General features: G+C 50.1%; 4 protein-coding genes and 1 long non-coding RNA gene across 5 annotated transcripts; 3 read left to right on the forward strand and 2 right to left on the reverse strand.

The window, feature by feature from the left end:
* Positions 1-331: 331 nt before the first annotated feature.
* LOC112343010 (pentatricopeptide repeat-containing protein At2g35030, mitochondrial-like) lies at positions 332-2,806 on the reverse strand. The gene is made up of 2 exons (XM_024665780.1): positions 789-2,806; positions 332-653 (listed from the first exon to the last, which is right to left on the reverse strand). Exons 1-2 carry the CDS (start codon positions 2,804-2,806, stop codon positions 332-334), a joined length of 2,340 nt encoding a protein of 779 aa, XP_024521548.1.
* A 118-nt stretch (positions 2,807-2,924) lies between these two features.
* LOC9650225 (60S ribosomal protein L27-3) lies at positions 2,925-3,654 on the forward strand. The gene is made up of 4 exons (XM_002991986.2): positions 2,925-3,096; positions 3,162-3,256; positions 3,318-3,399; positions 3,461-3,654. The coding sequence occupies exons 1-4, from the start codon at positions 2,944-2,946 to the stop codon at positions 3,533-3,535; spliced, it is 405 nt and encodes a 134-aa protein (XP_002992032.1). The 5' UTR covers positions 2,925-2,943; the 3' UTR covers positions 3,536-3,654.
* Positions 3,655-5,282: 1,628 nt separating this feature from the next.
* Positions 5,283-7,540, forward strand: LOC9650226 (receptor-like cytosolic serine/threonine-protein kinase RBK2). Its single transcript, XM_002991987.2, has 7 exons — positions 5,283-5,845; positions 5,945-6,196; positions 6,481-6,632; positions 6,718-6,794; positions 6,867-7,002; positions 7,091-7,240; positions 7,315-7,540. The coding sequence occupies exons 1-7, from the start codon at positions 5,341-5,343 to the stop codon at positions 7,486-7,488; spliced, it is 1,446 nt and encodes a 481-aa protein (XP_002992033.2). The 5' UTR covers positions 5,283-5,340; the 3' UTR covers positions 7,489-7,540.
* A 623-nt stretch (positions 7,541-8,163) lies between these two features.
* Positions 8,164-10,197, forward strand: LOC112343011 (pentatricopeptide repeat-containing protein At4g02750-like). The gene is made up of 3 exons (XM_024665781.1): positions 8,164-9,667; positions 9,771-9,965; positions 10,073-10,197. The coding sequence occupies exons 1-3, from the start codon at positions 8,164-8,166 to the stop codon at positions 10,195-10,197; spliced, it is 1,824 nt and encodes a 607-aa protein (XP_024521549.1).
* A 3,236-nt stretch (positions 10,198-13,433) lies between these two features.
* Positions 13,434-15,130, reverse strand: LOC112342995. The gene is made up of 2 exons (XR_002991144.1): positions 13,634-15,130; positions 13,434-13,560 (listed from the first exon to the last, which is right to left on the reverse strand). It is a non-coding gene; the product is annotated as an uncharacterized LOC112342995 (long non-coding RNA).
* Positions 15,131-19,722: the final 4,592 nt, after the last annotated feature.

The raw sequence follows: 19,722 nt of genomic DNA on the forward strand, positions 1-19,722 counted from the left end.
AAAAAACAAAATTGCAATGGAAATTCGAAAAGAAAAAACATGCCACTAGTATTAACCACCCAGATGCATCTATGGCGTGACATCATCAGGGTCAGGGTCAGTAGTTTACAAGATTCCATAAGCATTTAAATCCATTTAAATCCATCCAGGTACAATCCGCTTTTCCTCACTGCTTTGAATTACTTTTACTTCTTTACAATATGCCATGATCTTCACAACATGTGTTGCAACCAAAAATCAGTGGGCATTGTCTGTGCTGTACACCGCCACAAAAAAGGTTGACATTAACAAATCCACCCATCTTAGAAAAAAAAATTGTAAGAGGAGAATGTCAGGAGCTACTTTTAGATGAATAGATCTCTGCCAGGAGCACATAGTTGGATGATTCCTGGGGACAGGCCCCTAAAGCGGATCTCGCGGCATCCTCCCCTCTTCCAGCGTCATCCTGGACTTTACACCCGCCCAAGAGTGTCTTCCACGCCAAGGCATCACACTCAAACGGCATCGTTCGTATGAGCTCCCTGGCCATCTCCAGATCCCCGGCCCTGCTCAGCAGATCAATCATACAGTGGTAATGGTCGCGGATTGGATCAATCCCGTAGTCGCCCATCATCTGGAAGTACCGCCACCCCCTCTCGAGAAGACCCGAGTGGCTGCACACAGACAGCACGCTCATGAACGTCACCGCGTCGGGTTCGAGTCCCAGCAGCCCAATGTAGCGCGCGAGCTCCAGCGCAAAACTGCCATGCCCCTTGTGGGCATATGCTGCGACGAGAGCGTTCCACGACACAATATTCCTCTCGGGCATTCTGTCGAAGACCCGGCTTGCGTCGCGCAACAGGCCGCTTGCTCCGTACGCCGCCACGAGGGCGTTCCACGACACGGTAGTACGGTGGGATATGCCGTCAAACGATGCCTTTGACTGGGGGATATGCCCGTGTTGGGCATAGAGCGTCACCATGAGGCTGGCGAGGATGGAGTCGTGCTCGGGCAGCCGGTGCGCGAAAATGGCGTGGGCCTCTTCGAAGTGGCCGCGGTGGGCGTAGGCGGCGATGAGAGCCGTCCAGGGCTTGAGCTCCACCCATGGCACCGAGAATTCGAGCAGCACTCGCGCGGGTTCCAGCTCGCCATTCTCCGCAAGGCCTGTGATCAGCGCATTCCACGATCCGGCGTTGCGTTCTTGCAATCCATCGAAGATCACACGAGCCTGGGCGATCTCGCCGCGCTCCAGCAATGCGGCGATCATCGTGTTGCCCGCGACGGCGTCGAATCGCGGGAGGTTGTGGTAGATCTTCTTCGCCTCGTCGAGATGCCCGTGTTGGGCATAGGCCTGGAGTATCGTCGTCCACGACACGGCGTTCCTCGCGGGCATGGCCTGGAAGAGGTGCGTTGCCCGGTGGAGATCTCCGGCGGCGGAGTGCGCCGCCACCATCACCGTCCACGACACGATGTTCCTCTGTGGCATCCGATCGAAGAGCTGCTGCGCCTCCTCCAGCTGCCCATTTGCCGCGCACCCCTGGATCATCGCGTTCCAGGTCACGATGCTCCTTCTGGTCGATCGATCGAAGAGGGCCCTGGCCTGGCGGAGGTAGCCGAGGTCGCCATAGGCGGCGATGAGGGCGCTGCTATCAATCCCTCCCGCGCTCGCGCTCGCCGCATCAAACAGCGCCTTGGCGGCCTCGATCTCCCCCTTCTCGGCGACACTGGAGAGAATGCTGCTCCAGGAGATGGAATCCCTCTCGGGCATGGCGTCGAATGTGATCTTCGCCTCGCAGAGATGGTGCCCCGACTGGGCGTACGCCGTGAGCATCGAGTTCCAGGACACGAGATCCCTGAGCGGCATCGCAACGAAGATCGCATTGGCAGCCTCTGGCGATTCGTGTGAGCGCGCCGTGATCATGACATTCCAGGAGACGATATCACGCTGGGGAAGAGCGCTAAAAATCCTCTTCGATTCCTCCAGATGCCCTTCCTCGGCATATGCTTGAAGCATAGAGTTCCATGATACCAGATTCCACTCCGGCATCGTGTTGAATATTCTCGCCGCGTTCCATATGTTTCCGTTGTGTGTGTACGCCTGTATCATAGCCGTCCACGTCACCACGTTGCGTTCCGGCATGGATGTGAAGAGATCTTCACACTTCTCCATTTCCCCAAGCTGGGCATATACCGGAATCATGCACGTCCACGACACTACGTTACGATCTGGCATGGAATGAAAAAGATTCCTTGATTCGTCAAATCTTCCAACCTCAATGTAGGCTTGGATCATTGTATTCCATGTCACAACTCCTCTCGCAATCCCTCGATCTTCCATATCGGCAAACATTTTCCTCGCTAGATCAAGTTGCCCGTTCGCGGCATATGCGGTGATCATGGAATTCCACGAGACGAGGTTCTTCTCCGGCATTCGATCGAACAGATGCTTCGCCTGGTTGAGAATGCCGATCTGTGCGTAGGCCGTGACCATCACGGTCCATGAGACTACATCGGCGCGGCGATTGGATTCCATCTCATGGAAGAGCTGCCTCGCGCAATCGATCCGCCCATTGTGCACGTAGGCCTGGAGCATGAGATTCCACGAGTAGCGATTTCGATCCGGGATGGCATCGAAGACCCTCCGCGCGCTGTCGATGCTGCCGCACTTGCCATACATCCGGATGAGGAGATTGTGGAGGAATTTATCGCGGCTGTGGAGCGCGCTGCTGGCAATGAAAGAGTGTAAATTCCTGCCGCGGGAGAGATCCCTTGCGCTGGCGCACTGCTTCAGGGCATCGGCGAGCTCCTCGACGGTGCTGGGATTCATGCGCGGCGTTGGCGGGAAGAAGAAGCATATTCCCTTGAAACATTCTCTTTTGTTTAAGCTGGAATCGAACCCTGTCCGAGTTCTAGGGTTCTTGTAGAGCTTAGGGTTTAGGGGCGGCGCGGCGGAGGCACGGCACGATGGTGAAGTTTCTCAAGGCGAACAAGGTCGTGGTGATGCTCCAGGGCCGCTACGCCGGGCGCAAGGCGGTCATAGTGAAGAACTTCGACGAGGGCGGCGCTCGCCCCTATGGCCACGCATTGGTCGCCGGGATCTCGAAGTACCCGAGAAAGGTATGCGCTTGGAGCTGCGGCATTTCCAATCTGGAGGGCATTTTCTTCAATCTGGATTCTCGCAGGTGATCAGGAAATTGTCGCAGAAGAAGATCGCCAAGAGGTGCCGATTGAAACCCTTTGTCAAGCTCGTGAACTACAACCACATGATGCCGACGAGGTGAGAGCTCGACTTTGTTTTTCTTTGTGGTTCTTGTTCTAAATTTCTTTGTTTCATTTAGGTACACCCTCGATGTGGATCTCAAGAACGTTGTCACGTCCGAGAAGCTTGACACCGATGCCAAGAAGAAGGCCACTCGCAAGGTAAATCTCTCTCCCTTTTCTCGCTTTCTCTGTGGCTAACTCTCGGGCTGGAAACAAACAGGAAGTCAAGGAGCTTTTCGAGGAGAGATTCAAAACCGGCAAGAACAAATGGTTCTTCACAAAGCTCCGGTTCTAGACCCTGTTCTTCTTTCGCAGCTGAGACTAATGGTAAACTACGACGCCTTTCTTCTTTTCGGAGGTTTTCCTTTGAATTTTGCAATCAAAATTACAAGCAAGAGATACATTCGCTAAGGATAATCGAATGTCAGCGGCGAATGGTTGCAAATCGTATAGTTGGGATCGAAAAAGTTTGGCTTGGTTGGTGCGAGGCGATCCATGAGCTCCATCAACTCGGGAGGCCGGCCCACAAGCGAGGCATAGTGCATGGCAAGCGAGTATCGTCCCTCCATGGTGTAGTATATCGCGTGTCTACTCATCTCGTCCCTCCATAACTTCTGAGGATCATTTTCAAACTCGTGCCCGGGCTTTCAGGGGACGGGGCAGTGAAAAGCGGGTTTAAACGCCGCTCTCCTCTGACCGTGATCTTCCAGTGCCGCACAAATCTGGGGAGGAGGAAGCTGCTCTTGAGTTTGCGTTTGGTCAAAATCGTCGGGAAGCTCCTCGATGACAACCATCGCTCAAAGATTGAAGAGAGCTCCCATGGTTTTAGAGAGAAAAAGGTGGCGGGAGAAAAGGGTAAGGGTAAAAGGGACCATTGTCTCGTACGGACGGAGGAATGCTAGCTCAACACTGACACAATTCACATGCGAGGAGCACTCACGCTGGCTGCCAAACTATTCCAGCTACAGGCGGAAGATCAAACAGTTCTTGGTGCCTTGCTGATTGATTGATTGATCCAGGGGCGAAAACGACGTTAATATCTATGGGCATGAGCTCAAGTAGCACTAAGAAAACATTTGGATCGCGGAAGCGAAAGAACAAAGCAAAAGGGACGGGAATAAAGAGAGTGGTCCCGGGATCTATCACTGCTGACGATGTTGCTCGCCCGGAAATTCATATAAAACTACGAGATGGAGTACGAGCTTTGAATTGGAGCAAGCCCACCATGGAAGTTTCAGCGGGTTTTGATTAGAACGAGCGATAAGAGTGGAGCTCCAATAGATTTCTATCTTGGAGGATATTTATTATTCTTTTCCCGGGAGTTGCATGAGCGGCGAGATTGCTGCTAGGTGGAGTGACAGTTGCGACTTAGATTGTTTCCATTTGGAGGCTGGCAAGCTAAAAAAGAGATTTTTCTCTCTTGTTCTTCAAGACCAAATTGGACGATTATGTCCGATAAAAACGAATCTCACCCTCGTCCTCGGGATAAGAGCCGAGAAATTCTTCGATCGCCTGATCTTCTTGCGTGGCTGGTTAAAACGCACGTGTGAATCTTGGAGCGTGAGCATGAGCTCCTGGGTTTCGTGTTCGTGTCGAGTGTTCCTGGTGAAACATCTCAGGGAATCTTCCAGATCGTGGTGGCCTGCTGCCGCTGCGGTTGGAGGGCGATTGTGATTGATGCTTGGATGGATGGATGGATGGATGCATGATCTCCGGATCCAACTGAATTGGAATTGAGGCAGCGCCTGCTTGAACGAGAGGCAGAGCTCCCGAGTTTCTAGGCGTGACTCCAGAGTGGAAGCTGGAGTGTTTGCATCCAAGCGGGTTTTGAGGAGTTGTTATTGGATCAGTGTTCTTGCTGAGATGGGCTCTTTCATCAACCATCCCTGGCCTGGGTGAAGTGATGTGAAGGTGACAACTCTCGGAGATTGTTAAAGCTTCTTCGTTTTTTTTTCTTCTCCTCTGTTTGCTTTCTTTTTGGAAGTAGCAAGCAGCTCCTTTTTGACTATATAATCTTCTTCTCTCTCTCTCTCTCTCTCTCTCTCTCTCTCTCTCTCTCTGGACTTCTTTCCAGTCTTCTTCTTCCTTTGGAGAGGATCCATGGAGATTGAATCGGCTGGACAGCCTAGGCAGACGCTTAAGCAGATGCTGCTGGACGCCAGCAATTTCTCGTCCCCTCGCGCGGTGCTCGACGCCCCTTTCGACCACAATTGCAGCAGCGGCAGCGAATCCTACTACGCCTACGCCGACACAATGAGCATCCGCACAGGCTTCCTCCATGATCACCATCGACACCACCACCACCACCACCACCACCACCACTTCCATGATCTTCTCGACGAGCGCCTGAATTCCCACTCAAACACATCGCCCTCGAGCAGCGGCAGCGAGGACAGCAATCACAGCGCCCGCTGCTTCACCGTGTTCCGCCGGCTGGGCACATTTCCCAGCGATCGACGGAGCTCCCGCAAGCTCCGCACGTCGAGCTTCAAGCTCATGAGCAAAGTCGCGCCGCTGGCGGTCGAATCCAAGAAGCTAAAAGGGGCCAAATGGAAGCAATTCCGATACGGCGAGATCGAGTCCGCGACAGGCTGCTTCAATCCAGGTAAAAGATCACGAAAAATCCAAGAAAAAGTTCTCTCTTGTTTCTCTCCTGTTCTTGACTGTTCTTTGGAAGTCTTTGATTGATCGTGGCTAATTGCAGAGAATTTGATCGGCAAAGGTGGCTACGCGGATGTTTACAAGGGATGCCTGCCAAGTGGCGAGCTGGTGGCCGTCAAGCGCCTCACAAGGGGCGGGAAAGAGGAGCAGGGCACGAGTTTTCTCACGGAGCTGGGCGTCTTGGGCCATGTTTCTCACCCAAACGCCACGCCCTTGCTAGGGTTTTGCGTCGATGGCGGCCTCTTCCTCGTGTTCCACTTCTTCCCCCATGGAAGCCTCGCCGCAATGCTGCACGGTAAGCGCCTCTCTTCCGGCTATGGCCGATCGATCCATCCATTTCTTGTTTGATTCTTGCTGTTCTTGGTCCTTGATCGATTAGATTTTCCTTGCTTGCGCGCATTGTCGATCGATCGATTGATCCTTGATTCTTGACTCCTTCGTTTGTGTTTGTTATGGATGGAGCTGGTCTGGTTGGTTCTTGGATTTATCAATTCTTCTTCTCCGTTGGCAGCGTTGGACTTTTGTGGATCCAACTGGAATCAAGGTGGAACTTATCTTTGATCTTTAAATCTTTTCAAGGTTCTCGGCTCATGGAGTGGCCCGCACGCTTTAAGGCCGCGATCGGGACAGCCAGAGGTCTTCACTACTTGCACTCGAATTGTCGGCGCAGGATCATCCATCGGGATATCAAGTCATCCAACATTTTGCTCGGGTCAGACTTTGAGCCGCAGGTACTTCACAATTCACTCTGTTCTTTTGTTCTCTTTTTCTCTTCTCTTCGTCTGTAGTTGACCTCCTTTTCTTTAATCGATCTAGATAACTGATTTTGGCCTGGCGAAATGGCTGCCATCGGAATGGACTCACCATACGGTTCCAGTGGAAGGGACTTTCGGGTAAAGAGATTCTCCTTCTTTCTCCGTAAGAATGAATGAGCAGCAGGAGTTTCTTCTTTTCTCTTCTTGTAGATATCTCGCTCCGGAGTACTTCTTGCACGGCATTGTCGACGAAAAGACGGACGTGTTCGCGTTTGGAGTGCTGCTCTTGGAGCTCGTCACCGGTCTAAGACCCATTGATAGCACTCAGAAAAGCCTAGTCATGAAGGTATGCCTTTGAAGTTCCGTCCATTCGGTATTGGTGTGGTCAAGTCTGGCGAGAAAAGTTTTGGATGAATGAATGACAATTCACGCAGGTGAGACCGCTGCTTGAATCAGCTAACATTCAACAGCTCGTGGACGGTCGCCTCAAAGGTGCCTACAACTTAAGCGAGGTGCAAAAGACCATTCTTGCGGCACGGCTTTGCATACGACAGTCTGCGATAGCACGTCCGTGCATGGCAGACGTAAGCTCTTATACATTATCTCCCGGTTTTGACTTGTCCATCCTTAAAATACTTTACTTGATTTCTTTCTCCAGGTCGTGAAGCTTTTGGTCGAAGGAAGGCCAGACCTCAATCTCTCGACTCAATCCCACTCTCTGTGGGACAAATTCGACGCGGACGACGAGTTCGCGTTAAGTTTCCAGGGCAAAGACATGAGCAAGTACAAGGCTCTGGCTTTTGATTCTAGCGAGAGCCCGGATCTTGTATGAGACCAGTTCTTGTTTTGGTTTTTGGATGCAAAGTAAAACATTCTTCGTGCAAGCTGGCCCGTAAATCTTAACTCCAAGAAGCAAGTTTTTTGTAAGCTTTGGTACCAGATAGAATGCAAATTCCCGTAGTAAGCGATCTTTTACGCAAGAAAAACCATCTATCGTTCAGTACTGTAAGTAACGAGTAACGTAAGTTTCTTAAGAAAACATTGCTTTAGGGCAACCGATCTTTCTCCTCCGCCCTTAAAGCTCTGAGGAGTCAAGCCTTCGTCCAGCAGCTTTAGTATGCAATGCAGCATCTAAAAATCCTCGTTATAATCAAGAACTAAATTCATATCCCAAAGTACTAGCACTCGAAGTACTACAGTTCCATGTAAATCTTGAGCTCTGCTGATCAATTAAAAAGAGCGCGTGATCACTTCACTGGCGAGAGCTGGAGCTGTAGCGATGCTCGGTTACTCGCCTGACGCAACATTATCAGCCACGTCATCACTGGCTCCCACCTTGAAGCGGGCGCGCTCATACAATCACTTCTCTCACAAGCTTTTACATATCGAAGGAGGCGCAGTCTTTAGGGTGCCAAGTAAGTTTTAGAATATGCTTGGTGTCCACTGAAATGCTCCACTCTTATACTTTTAACGAGACAGTACCACGAGACATTCTTTGTTTCTCTCGATGCTTTGGTCGAACTCGTTGGAGCTCGGAGGTTTGAAAAGCAAAAACCTTCACTCGTGGGCTCTCGTGGTCTCGTCCCTCATCAAAAGCGGAGACATAAAGGCCGCAAAGTCGGTCTTTGATTCCATGCCCGGGTGGAATGTCGTGGTGTGGAATATGCTCCTTTGCGCATATGCCCGCCGTGGGCATATACTGGAATGTACAAACATCTTCAGTCTTATGGCAGAAAGGAACATCATTTCCTGGAATGCCTTGCTTCTCCTTTATAGAACCACTGGCGAAATTGATCAATCGAAGGTGATATTTCAGAACATGCCAGAGCATAACGTAGTATCATGGACAATTTTGCTATCGGCATATGCCCGATTATGGGATCTGGAGAGTGCGAGACATGTTTTTGATTCCATGCCCGAGAGGTCTCTCGTCTCCTGGACGGCGATGCTCGAATGTTATGTCCAGAGGGACGAGATGGAACTAGCGAGAAAGGTTTTTGACGACATGCCCGAGCGTGATCTCTTCTCGTGGACGTCCATTCTCTGCGGGTACGCGAAGCTGGGAGATGCCCGCGCCGCGAGAGAGCTCTTGGATCGAATGCCCCTGGGAGACGTCGTCTCGTGGAGCTGCGTGATCGAGGCACTCGTGAGGGACTCTCAGATTTCTAGAGCTCGCGAGATCTTCGACAGTCTCCCGGTGTGTGATCTTCATTGCTCCAATGTGATGCTTGCAGCGTATGCCCAAAGAGGAGATCTAGAGGAGGCGAAAGCATTGTTTGATCGCATCCTTTTGAGAAACTGTTTCACTTGCACTTCTATGCTAGATGCATTTTCTAAGTCTGGAAGAACCATTGAAGCGAAGACTTTTTTTGATAATTTTATGCCTGAGTGGAGCTTAGTTTCCTGGAACACCATGCTTTCAGCATTTGCCTTGAGTGGTCATTCGGAGGACGGACAAAGGTTCTTCGATTCGATGCCGGAGAAAACGTTGGCCTCCTGGAATTCTCTACTGGATGCTTACACTCATGCTGGGAACGTTTCGGCTGCTAAAGAGATCTTTGATAGAATGCTAGAGCGGGATAAATTCTCGTGGAACTCACTGCTCACTGCGTTCTCCCAAAATAACTACGTGGATGAGAGCAAAGAACTGTTTAACAGCATGAAGATCGTTGAATCACCAGACCAGGTATCATTCCTGTCAATCCTCCACACTTGCAGCCACACCGGAAATCTCAGCGATGGAAGATCACACTTCGGGTCAATGAGTCTGGATTTCAGCTTGGAGCCCACCAAGCACCACTTTTGCTGCATGATCGATCTGCTCGCAAGATCCGGTTACCTGCACCAAGCGTGGCATCTGCTGGAAACCACGAATTCTACCAGTGAAGCCGGCTGGACGAGTTTTCTGGGAGCATGTCGAAACTTCCGCAATCCTGGGCTGGCTAAGCTCGCCACAGGCTCCATTCTCAACATGAATGTAGGCAACAGGGCAGCTTACGATTTGTACTTAAGTGTGTTGTCTCAAAAAAACAAAAATATAATTTGAATAATTAAATATGCCACGTGGTTCTATACTATTATTATTTTTACAAGTATACCATTCATGCATTTTAGGGTTTATGGCATTTTCGCATTTTCGTTGGGGTTTTGCTCGGGAGGAGTTGGCGGTCCAGGTTAGAACGATTGCCAATCTTGTTTGCGCAATAGCTGACGAGAAAGGTGGCAATCCCACTCGCAGTGCACGCCTTTTGGAGCGGTTTATCCTCGGCGACCACATCCCAGGCGACGTGCTACGTACCACAAATGGCTGTGAGCCAATTCCGTGTGCGTGAATCCCACCGCCGACTTCGAGAACAAGCACAAGGTGGAGGTTTCTCTGCCCCTGTTCGTGATCAAACAAGGTACTGGCTTTCCAGACACCGACATTGAGGACAGCGGACCTCTGCTTGTGAGGGATCACTATAGCACCTTCTTGGCGATGATCCGGGACAGATTCTACTGCATACTCAGCCGCCGCTGCTGCAAGGTGGTCGGCCCATGAGGCATGTTATCATAGCAGGAAGCTCAGGAACTGGTAAGAGGACGCTATCTCTTGTGCGAGCTTCGTCATGCCGCGTTTAGGGACTGGAAGATCATCTGGGAAGATTCTGCTCCACAGGTTGAAACGAGCCCGAGTTACTTCTTTCGGGGGAGTGAAGTCGGGAGTGAAGTTCGGAAAGGGATGGTCGGGGATTTCGATCATCTGGCTGACCGGGAGAAGACGGTGTTTCTGGTGAACGGCCGTCTCTCAGGCCTGTACACAAGCTGAGCAAGGTGGTCGTGTTCTCGTCGGACTGGGATGAAAAACCATACACCAAGCGGTTCCTCAAGGACACACGGACGCTGGTTCTCTACATGCCAACATGGGATCTTTGCGAGGTTGCGCTCTTGTCCGCGTCCAGGGGGGTGCTGCGAACCCCTAGAGACTTCGAAGCCGTGGTGGCTCGCACGCGCGGTAGTGACAAGTTCGATTGCGCGGACTACAACCCGAGGCTCTAGACGACGCCAGAAGTGCCAGCGACCTAGATATCGTGAGAGCTCGTGGACAGGATACCTCTTCCATTTCGAAGTGCTCGACTCAACGTACACGACTGCTGCAGTCACGTATGCGTCTCCGTATGTGAAAGCGAGGCTAGAAGCGGAACGGGTGCTCATGACCGGCATCAAAGAAGATATCAGATTATCGAGAGGAAGAAGCGGATACCCCAGGAAGCGGCCATGGTGCGAGTACCTATGAACATCTGGTGCACTCTCTAGTGACGGCAGGCACCATGGCGGAGTGTAGTGTGCTTGGGCTTTGGTTCCGAACTGTCACGCTTCCTCAAGCTCAAGGATGTCAAGGGCGACTGCCCAGGATACTACGTCCCCGTTTACTGGCCGTGCCCGTGCTACGACTCGCTTGCGGTTCTTCCGGGTGGCGAATGCTGGCTGCTGCGGATAACACGAAATGTGGAGCAGGATGCCCTGTTCGGCTACGTTGATGCAGCGATCCAGCGTTTCAAAGCTGTGAGGTTCCTGTACGTGGTGCCGGAGGAGCTTTTCGCTTCGTACCCGTACCAGAAGCTCATGTGGGGCAAGCAGGAGAGGAATTGGCCTAGTTAGCGTGGCCGGCATTCCAGACACGGCGTTTTGGGGGCTGTTGAGCGAGCAATCTTCCAAGCGCCTGAGAACTGCTTGTTAAAAGCTTGCAAACCGGTTTTAATTTCATGGAAAGCCACGAGTTCGATTTCATATTCCAACGTGGTGAATATGCTGGGCAGCCCCATGTATACGCTACCATCTCAGTTGGTTTTCTTTTTTTTTCAAAAATCGATTGTTATGCGATCTTTTTCTGGCGAGACATGATGCCTCACATTCTTGAGGGGGGATAGCATTCTATCAAAGATCTCTTGCTGCGGCATACCGCGACTGCCTCACATTCTTCTGATGATGCTGCGTTAAGAGCGCTATAATATCATAAATTCAAGTGGTTCTTGTTGAAAAAAATTTGCTTCTTGCTGTTGAGATTCGCGGGCCAGCTTTGGGGGGCTGGGAACTTAACGCTATCCTCTAGACCCCGATCAAGTTGGCCATAAAGACTTAGCCTGGAAAGCCACACCGTCTAAGTCCGCCAAAGCGATCAAGGGTCAGCGGCCCCATTTGGTGCGTCGCGGAGAGCAAAGCTCTTGCTACATGTCCCAGGAGCATTCCCACCTGGAAGACGAGGCAGTGAGCTTCCGGTGCAGTGGCTGAGGTCGAAGCTAATCGAAAATATGAAAGGGAACGTGCTACAAAAAACGAAGTAGCTCGCCATTGCGAGATTGGTCTCGACCGAAGCCAGTATCAACATGGCAAGCGCTCTCTTGTTCAAGGCTCGCCTCTAAGCAGGATGCGCAGCAAGCTACATTCGCTGGTGGAATCTCTTCCTACCGGGACCTCTGTGCCGCTGTTGGTATTTTCAAGTGGCTTTGGATCGAACGAAGGCGATCTCAACAGAAGGCCGCCACCAGAAGAAGAGTTGCGCTGCTGCTTCAGCTACACAGATTGGACGGCGACAAGATCAGCAGCTGGATAGTTTTATCGACCACTGCGGGTTCTACTGCAGTGAGACTCTAGCCAGGGGTATTGAGTGGCTCGCGACTTTAGCGCCAGCTCAGCCAGATGGATCTCCGCGACTTGGTGGCAGAAAAGCTCTACTCTACGTTAAACTCGTCACGGGAAGAAACCAAAGCCAACGTAGCAGTCTTCAACAAAGCGCTCCAGGACACTACAGCGGAGGTGACAAACGCTGTCAGTACGAGTCCCAGTCACTGGCCTCCTCCCGACCTTTTGACTTTGCCGGAAGCTTGATATAAGAATCGGGACACTCTTCCCGCAGGCTGGAACAGCTTTGCGACTTTGCAGCCAATTCGCTGGAGCTCTGCCGACTTCCTCCCTTTCCTTGCCTTTAGCAACCGCGTTCGCTCTAGCTCTCTCACCATTGTCGGTGGAGGCAATCCTCGACTGCGTGAGAGCTCAATACAAATCTCTACTGGCTCCGCTGGAAGTGTACCTGAGCAAGCTCGGCTACCAAGAACCGGAGGCTAACCGTGTCGCAGCCAGCATTTTGGATGGAGCTGGCTCCCGGATCCTGGCGAACTGGCGTCGGGTGTTCCGGAGCATTTTCTGGACGAAGCTGATGCGTCTGAACAGCGAGCCTCTCCCAACGGTTTATCTCTTGCGCGAGATGTCCTTTCACAGAGACGAGGTAGGGGACTTCGAAAAGAGTCTCGTGTTTGCGTCTTGGCTCCAAGGTGGCGACGTCCCCGAGTCGATCCAGGAAAAGATTGTGAGTTTTGTGGAACCGGCAGTACACCAAGGAGACCGCGTGGTACTGCGCCAGAGGACGTGATGCTCAGGCACGAGCTCGAGTACCTGAGAAGCGGAGATGAGCTCGAGCTTTTGAGTCTACTCCCGAAGGCCAGGGACGAAGAAGAGGCAGTGCTACCTCAGACGGAACCGACGAGCTAGTGGCCAGAAGGCTGGATGAAAACACTCAGGCAGCAGCGACTGGACTGGAAGAAATTCCTCGGCCGTGGACAGAGGACACGAAGCTGCTCGTGCTCATGCCAGAGGGGATCGGCTTGGAAGTTTTGGAAGTGACGAGCCCGAGGTCTTCAAGCTCGGACAGCTACAAGAGCTCTTGAGTAGACACTCGTCTCTGGGAAGCTTACAAGTTACTTTGGCGTTTTTTGACATAACTACTCGACAAATGTTTGCAACTTTGTAAATGTATTCATTTCTTTTCAAGGAAACCACAGAGTGCTTTGTGTAGATTGTCTCGTTTTGCCACTGCCAAAGCGTACACTTCCTTCTACCCATCGTTAGCTGGCCCTGGAACGTTGTTCTGCAATCTCATGGCGTTGCAAAAACAAAAGGAAGTTAGACAAACCATAAAGAAAACTAAAGAGAACATAGACCTGGGGTTGAAGCCTCTTAGTTCGTTGAACAAACATTTAGGTTAGAACAAGCAGCTCATGAACCTGTTAAACTTCGACTTCCATATCGTTAGACAGCCAGAGTTTTCATGATCGTTGTTTTCATTGAGGTTGGACCATTGTCATGTACGTCTTCAACTGGATTGAAGTTCTGGAGATTGCAAATGCCCAACGTTGTTTCTCAGCTCGCAGGTCTTGCGTTGAGCACAGCAGCAACATTGCTGAAAATCTTTCCAAAATGTTGACACAGATTCTCTCCAATCTCGTAGCATTTTACAGCGTTTTTTAGTTCTTATCGTGGTTGAGCAGCACCAACATGTCACTTGTCTTTTTCATGACAAGAAATTAGAACAAATTGAAACACACACAAACCTGACAACATGAAGCTAAGTATGTCAACTTCCAACGATCGTTGGTTTTATTAAGTTTCCCTTCGAGTTGAGAGTTCCTTGGACCGTTGTTTGCACTTAGCTTGTTTGCGTTGTTTGATCGAGCATATCAGTTTAACTTGGACTGTGTCACTGGCTCCCTTTTGTTGCGTTGAGCATAGCATCGAAAAGAAAGAGCGTCTTCAAACGTTGAGAGTTTCAACACGAATTCTTGATCGCCTCTAGCCTCTCTTTATCGTTGATCATAGAGAATACATCTTAACTCGTTGCAAGCAGCTTCGCTTTCTTGTCTCCAGCAAACCTCTCTTGTTTCGTTGACTTACTCGCTTATTGCTAACACAAAGAAAAGCCCTAAAAGAACTTACCTTGCGAGGTGAGTGGACTGAGCCGGTCAAGGATCAGCGACTGTTTTCATTGAGGTCGGACCACTGTCGTGTAGAACTTCAGCTGGATTTAAGTTCCGAAGATCACAGTTGTCGCAGATCTTGCGTTGAGCACAGCAACAACACAACTCAAAGCTCCAAAACGTTGACACAAAATCTCTCCAATCTAGTAGCATTTTTCTTCTTGGAACACGCTGTGACATGGCGTTTTTCAGTTCTTATCGTCGTTGAGCAGCACCAGCATGTCACTTGGCTTCTTCATGACAAGGAATTAGAACAAATCCAAACACACGCGAACCTGACAACGTGAAACTAAGTATCGTTGATCGCTAGTATTCACACAGCGTTGTCCACATCAGTGCGTTTCCCTTCGCGTTGAGAGTTCCTTGGCCCGTTGTCTTGCACTTTGCTTGTTTGAGTTGTTTGTTGTGTCACTGGCTCCCTTTTGCGTTGCAATCGAAAAGAGGTGTCTTCAAGCGTTGAGAGTTTCAACACGATTTCTTGATCGCCTCTAGCATAACTCTTAGGTCTTTCCAAATCTCTGTCTTACTCGCTTGTTGCTAACGCAAAGAAAAGCCCTACCTAAACGAACTTACCTTGCGAGGGTGGAGAGAGGCGAAGCAGCCTACCTGGACAATGGGCAGAGTGGAAGGATCAGCGACCCCAACCCCAACCCGTCCGTTACATCCACCATCACTGCTCTAGCCCTTCATCAACGATGAACCCTAAACTTGAAAGTTCTTAATTAATGAGCTACTTAATTACTCGATCTGATCTCGGCTTGGAACCAATAAAGCGGAGGAGTCCAATATCCGACTTCTAGTACTTCTTTCCGCGAGTGTTAATCTATGTTTCTTGAGGGAAAGACGCTGGTATTTTTGGCTTCGGTTTACAAGCGCATAAACCGAAAACCACTACGAAGAGTTTCGTTTTCTTTCTTCCAACGTTGATGTTTGCATTGCGACACAGAGAGCCGAGACGAATAGCCGGGCTTCACAATTTCAAAAATCACCGGCCAAGAGACAAGACAAAAATCGCAAGCATCCTCGGTCTGAAGAGCAAGACGCAAGCCCATCGGGGAGCAAAGGAGCGAGGAGAGAGGAGCTGAGACTTCCGCGACGCTCTACGATGCGATGTGGGCAATATCCATGGATGGAGGCCTCGCAACCCCAGCCGAGAAGCACATAGATGTGGGTGCAAGACAGCATGGTAGCTGAGAAAACGTAAGAACTCGTTCAGACGATTATGAAGAACAGGACCACTCTCCAAAAAAGCAGGAGATTTACTAGTCCTGGAGAGGTTTCGCTGGCTGAAGCTGAGGAGTTAGAAAGGAAAGAAGAAGAAGCTCGACTGAAAGAAGCTCGACAAGAAGAAAAGAGGATGAAGTTCGAGGAGGCAAGTACAGGACGTGCACGGCACTGGTTCCGGTTTGTATTGACTCAGATTTTTTCTTTTTCCTCCCGTCATCAATGATCCTTGGCTTGCAGATCCAACACGGACGAAAGTAACTTTGCAACAAGTATTAGTAGCGTAGAAAGACCTTGAAATGCACGATACCTGTGCACGTAATCTACAGCTTGGATCATATTGCACTATGAAACTAAGCCCCAGTGCAGCGACGTCCGTGCACAGCAGCAGGTCCTTTGAGCCTGCGAGAACTTGTGAAACGTGTCCTCCTTCCCTCTGTTCGACAATGCCGTGTAGCTTATATATGTCACAATCTCCCGCGCATGGACCTATCATCGTCCATACGAAAACTTGAGACACTAAAGGAGCTTACCTGTAGGAGCCCTTAGCAGAGCCAAGAATGTAACCAGAAGTATCTTACTTGACGGACAGGAGAGATAAAATACGTTGCAGAACCTTTTTGGTGTGTTCAATAATAGCGTTGGTGTGGTCCGTCGCTCCTTCAGAAGGCGTAGACGACAAACCTATGGTAGCAGAGAGACTAATCTTGGCAAGCTTGTTCACTGTCGTTCAGTGTGGCCGATAAAAGAACGATAAAAGTTGCCTCTTGCTGCCATTACACTGGTGCGTACCAAGGAAATCGAGAATGCTTCTGATATCCCATGTCTAATCACCTGAAGGACAGAATTTTAGAAGGAGAAATAGACTCACGGCATTTCCCACCTATCCCATCAAAGAACAATCCATTGCAAAAAATCATACTGAAACGACGCCGTGTTCTTCAAATGATCCAGCAAGTAGCGATCAGAATGGTGATACCTGACTAGCCAGAATCTGGGATTTAAATCAAGACCAAACAAAGAACTTTACCACACGTTTCCGCAGTCGCGACTTTCTCTTTCGCTCGGTTTTTAACCCTGGAACAAGCCAGTATAACCGGTGCACAAGCTGCCACACACTTGGATGAAAAGCTCCTGGAACGAGGATCACAGCTGCTGAGCTCGAGGACGTGCTGTTACACGAGACCAGCTTGCGGGCTTGAAGCGAGAGATGACATGCACTTGCTTGCCGAGGGGTTCAGAAACGTGGAGATGAAGGGTGGAGATGAACGTGGAGATGAAGCGATCAAGCAAGAAGTCGCTGCTAGCAGAAAGAGGGCGGAGAGCATGTGGATCGAGCTTCTGCTTGCGAGATCTTCGTGTGTAAAATCTTGTGGCTGCAAGCACCCCGTGAGAGCTTACCTCTGGATGGATCGAATGCTGCACTGCGGCGCCTGGTGACAATTTTAAGGAAGTACCTGCCTAGCAGTTGCCAGCCTCCACCAAAATTTCTCCTTCAACAGGACAGTACAGCATGCAAGCACCAACAAGAAAGTATATAGAAGTTTAAAACAGCCATAACAAACAAGCCTGAAGCAAGCTGATCTCATTGTGGATATTTTAACACAAAAACCTCAAGTTCCACTCTCTCCACATGCGAGTTTGGAGGATTGGAGCAAGGAACTCGGTGTTTGTAAATTCCAAAAGCTGTAAGTGCCTTCTCCTTCAGCGTTTTCAAGAAAGGTTCCTCCGAAGGTAGTGCATGGCCAGTTTGTCCAGGTTTACTTGCTTGCTCAAGGTTTAAGAAATCAGCTAAAAACTGTTGGCTCATATTTATTATATATATAATTATTCCAAGGAAGTATAATATAAAACATCAAAGTTCCAAGACGCCTCCACAAATCTTCGAAATCAAGGTTGGCTTTGTGTCTGACGAAGATACTGCAATGTTGTGATGTTTGGCAAGGTTCTCCAGCTTCTGTTTTGTAAATTCCGACTTGGAGAGAATACCTTGAATTAAGGCCACAACCTGTGGTGTTCCGAGCGATGGTCCAGCAGCCACTGCATCTGCTATAGCCTTAGTTTCAGCTTCGGCTTCTTTCTCCGCTCCTTCTTGTAACGCCTCGTATCTTTTAGCGGCAACTTCTTTCAGCGTCTGCCCAATGTCGCTGCTAACCGAGCCTGTGAAAGCGTCTTGAAACGAGACGGTGTGCAATGAGTACTTGACATTACCATAGCATCCACTGCCCCTCATTGGTTTCAGGTATTCTGGCACCGGTTTCACTGGCAAGCTCCGCGTGCAAAGGAAGACAAAATGCAACTCCCATTTGCTTAGGTGCTCCTCCGGTATCCAACTTATGATGCTGTTAAAAGACATAAATTCCTCTGCGCTGGCCTGGTGCTTCTCGTCATTGACAGTCACTTGGATGGCAAGAAGATGCAACTTTCCGGAAGCATCTCGCCACACGATAAGCCCGTCGATAGAGCGATAATTATACGTGAGCGGAAGGAAATAAATAATTCCTCCAGTCTCTGCCTCAGAGATCCACGTCTTGTAGTCTGGAACACTACCAAATCTTTGGGTCTGACCAGTCCGGATATGCATACCGTTGAGATTCAAGCCCTTACAGCTGATTACTTCCGCAGCCAGGTTTTCAACAAGCCATCCCATTTCAGCCCAGTTTATGGGGCCGACTTGATCAAGCAAGTACCTGCAATAGTGATGCCATGCAGTCTTCTCATATACTGTCCGGCTTTCTGCCTCCCTGAACCCTTCAGTGTATATCCTCCTGATGTACGGAGTTACATAATCTGCATCGTTACATTTCGGATCCCCAACTACGAACCTCATGTCCTGTTCCATCATGCTCACTTGTGAATGACAGGCGGTTGACAAGCGTAAAAGTGTGTCCGCAAGTAAAGCCCTGATGCTGGACATTTCTGCTGAAGAAACAAATAACTTCACCACTTCCTCCCATTCATCCTTATCTTTTAGCAGGTTGGCAATCTCCACATCACTAGGCACCGGGAAAGTGGCTCGGAAAACGGCATCGAAATCAACATCGTCGCTTGTCAGACGGTTCCGAGCATGAAGTCTGCAGGATGAGTCCAAAACAGACAGCGAAAGAGGGTGGTCACCACCATAATATGCTATCTGTTCCCGCCACTGAGGAAGGCAGCCTAGAATGGATGCATGGTTCAAGTAAGCGCCATACTCCTCCTGCAAGAATGATCGGCTGGCTAAGGAAACCAGAGATAAACGAAGTACTTACTCCCCAAAATCCCTGCTGGAACTGGACCCAGTATGAATCACCCTTACGCTTGCGAGAAAAATCCGCCATAGGAGAGAGTGCCTTAATAGAGACATGCGCTTTCTGAAGCAAGCTCGACAACTTCGTGTCCACGGCAGCTCGATGATCCTCGCCGGTATCAAGAACCTGAGCCCCATCAACTATGAAGTAGAATCTCTCCTTCAGCTCCAGCCTTTGGTCCAGAAATTTCTCCACGCCTTCCAGCGACTCGAGACTGTCAATCTCTTGCAGTACATCTTGCGCCTGGCAATAAGTGAAACGTAGTGCGTCTTTCACCTGCGCCAATAAAGTGGTGTATGCGGATTCTATGCTCCACAGGCAGACGATTCTAATGTTTCCCTCCTCGCGGCCTTTCAAGAACAGCAGCCATGCAAGTCCCCTCAGGTAGCAGCTCTTCCCCACGCCCTTTGGTCCCGTCACGTAGATTATATGTCCTTGGCCTGGATGTTTACAAGCGTGGAGGAATGCCCGGAACAGTCCAGCTATGTCTTCCCTGGCTGCAAACTTCAAATCCCCGCCTGGTCTACGAGGGGGCACGCCTATGCCTGGATATGGTAACGAACTCACCTCCCCAGGCGCCTTGAGCTTCTCATAGAGCTCCTTCCAAGGGATCTTTTGCATATTCCCATGCGCTTCCCTCGCTCTGGTCAGATTGTACACTGTTCCATCCAGTAGCCTCGGGTAAGCCACCACAACAGAGCGCCGGCGGCCTATCATCCTTAAACCCTATATGTTGCAGGTTTATCTTTACCTCTATTGTTA

Source organism: Selaginella moellendorffii, unplaced genomic scaffold (genome assembly GCF_000143415.4).
Source record: "Selaginella moellendorffii unplaced genomic scaffold, v1.0 SELMOscaffold_127, whole genome shotgun sequence".
Taxonomy (NCBI): Eukaryota; Viridiplantae; Streptophyta; class Lycopodiopsida; order Selaginellales; family Selaginellaceae; genus Selaginella; species Selaginella moellendorffii.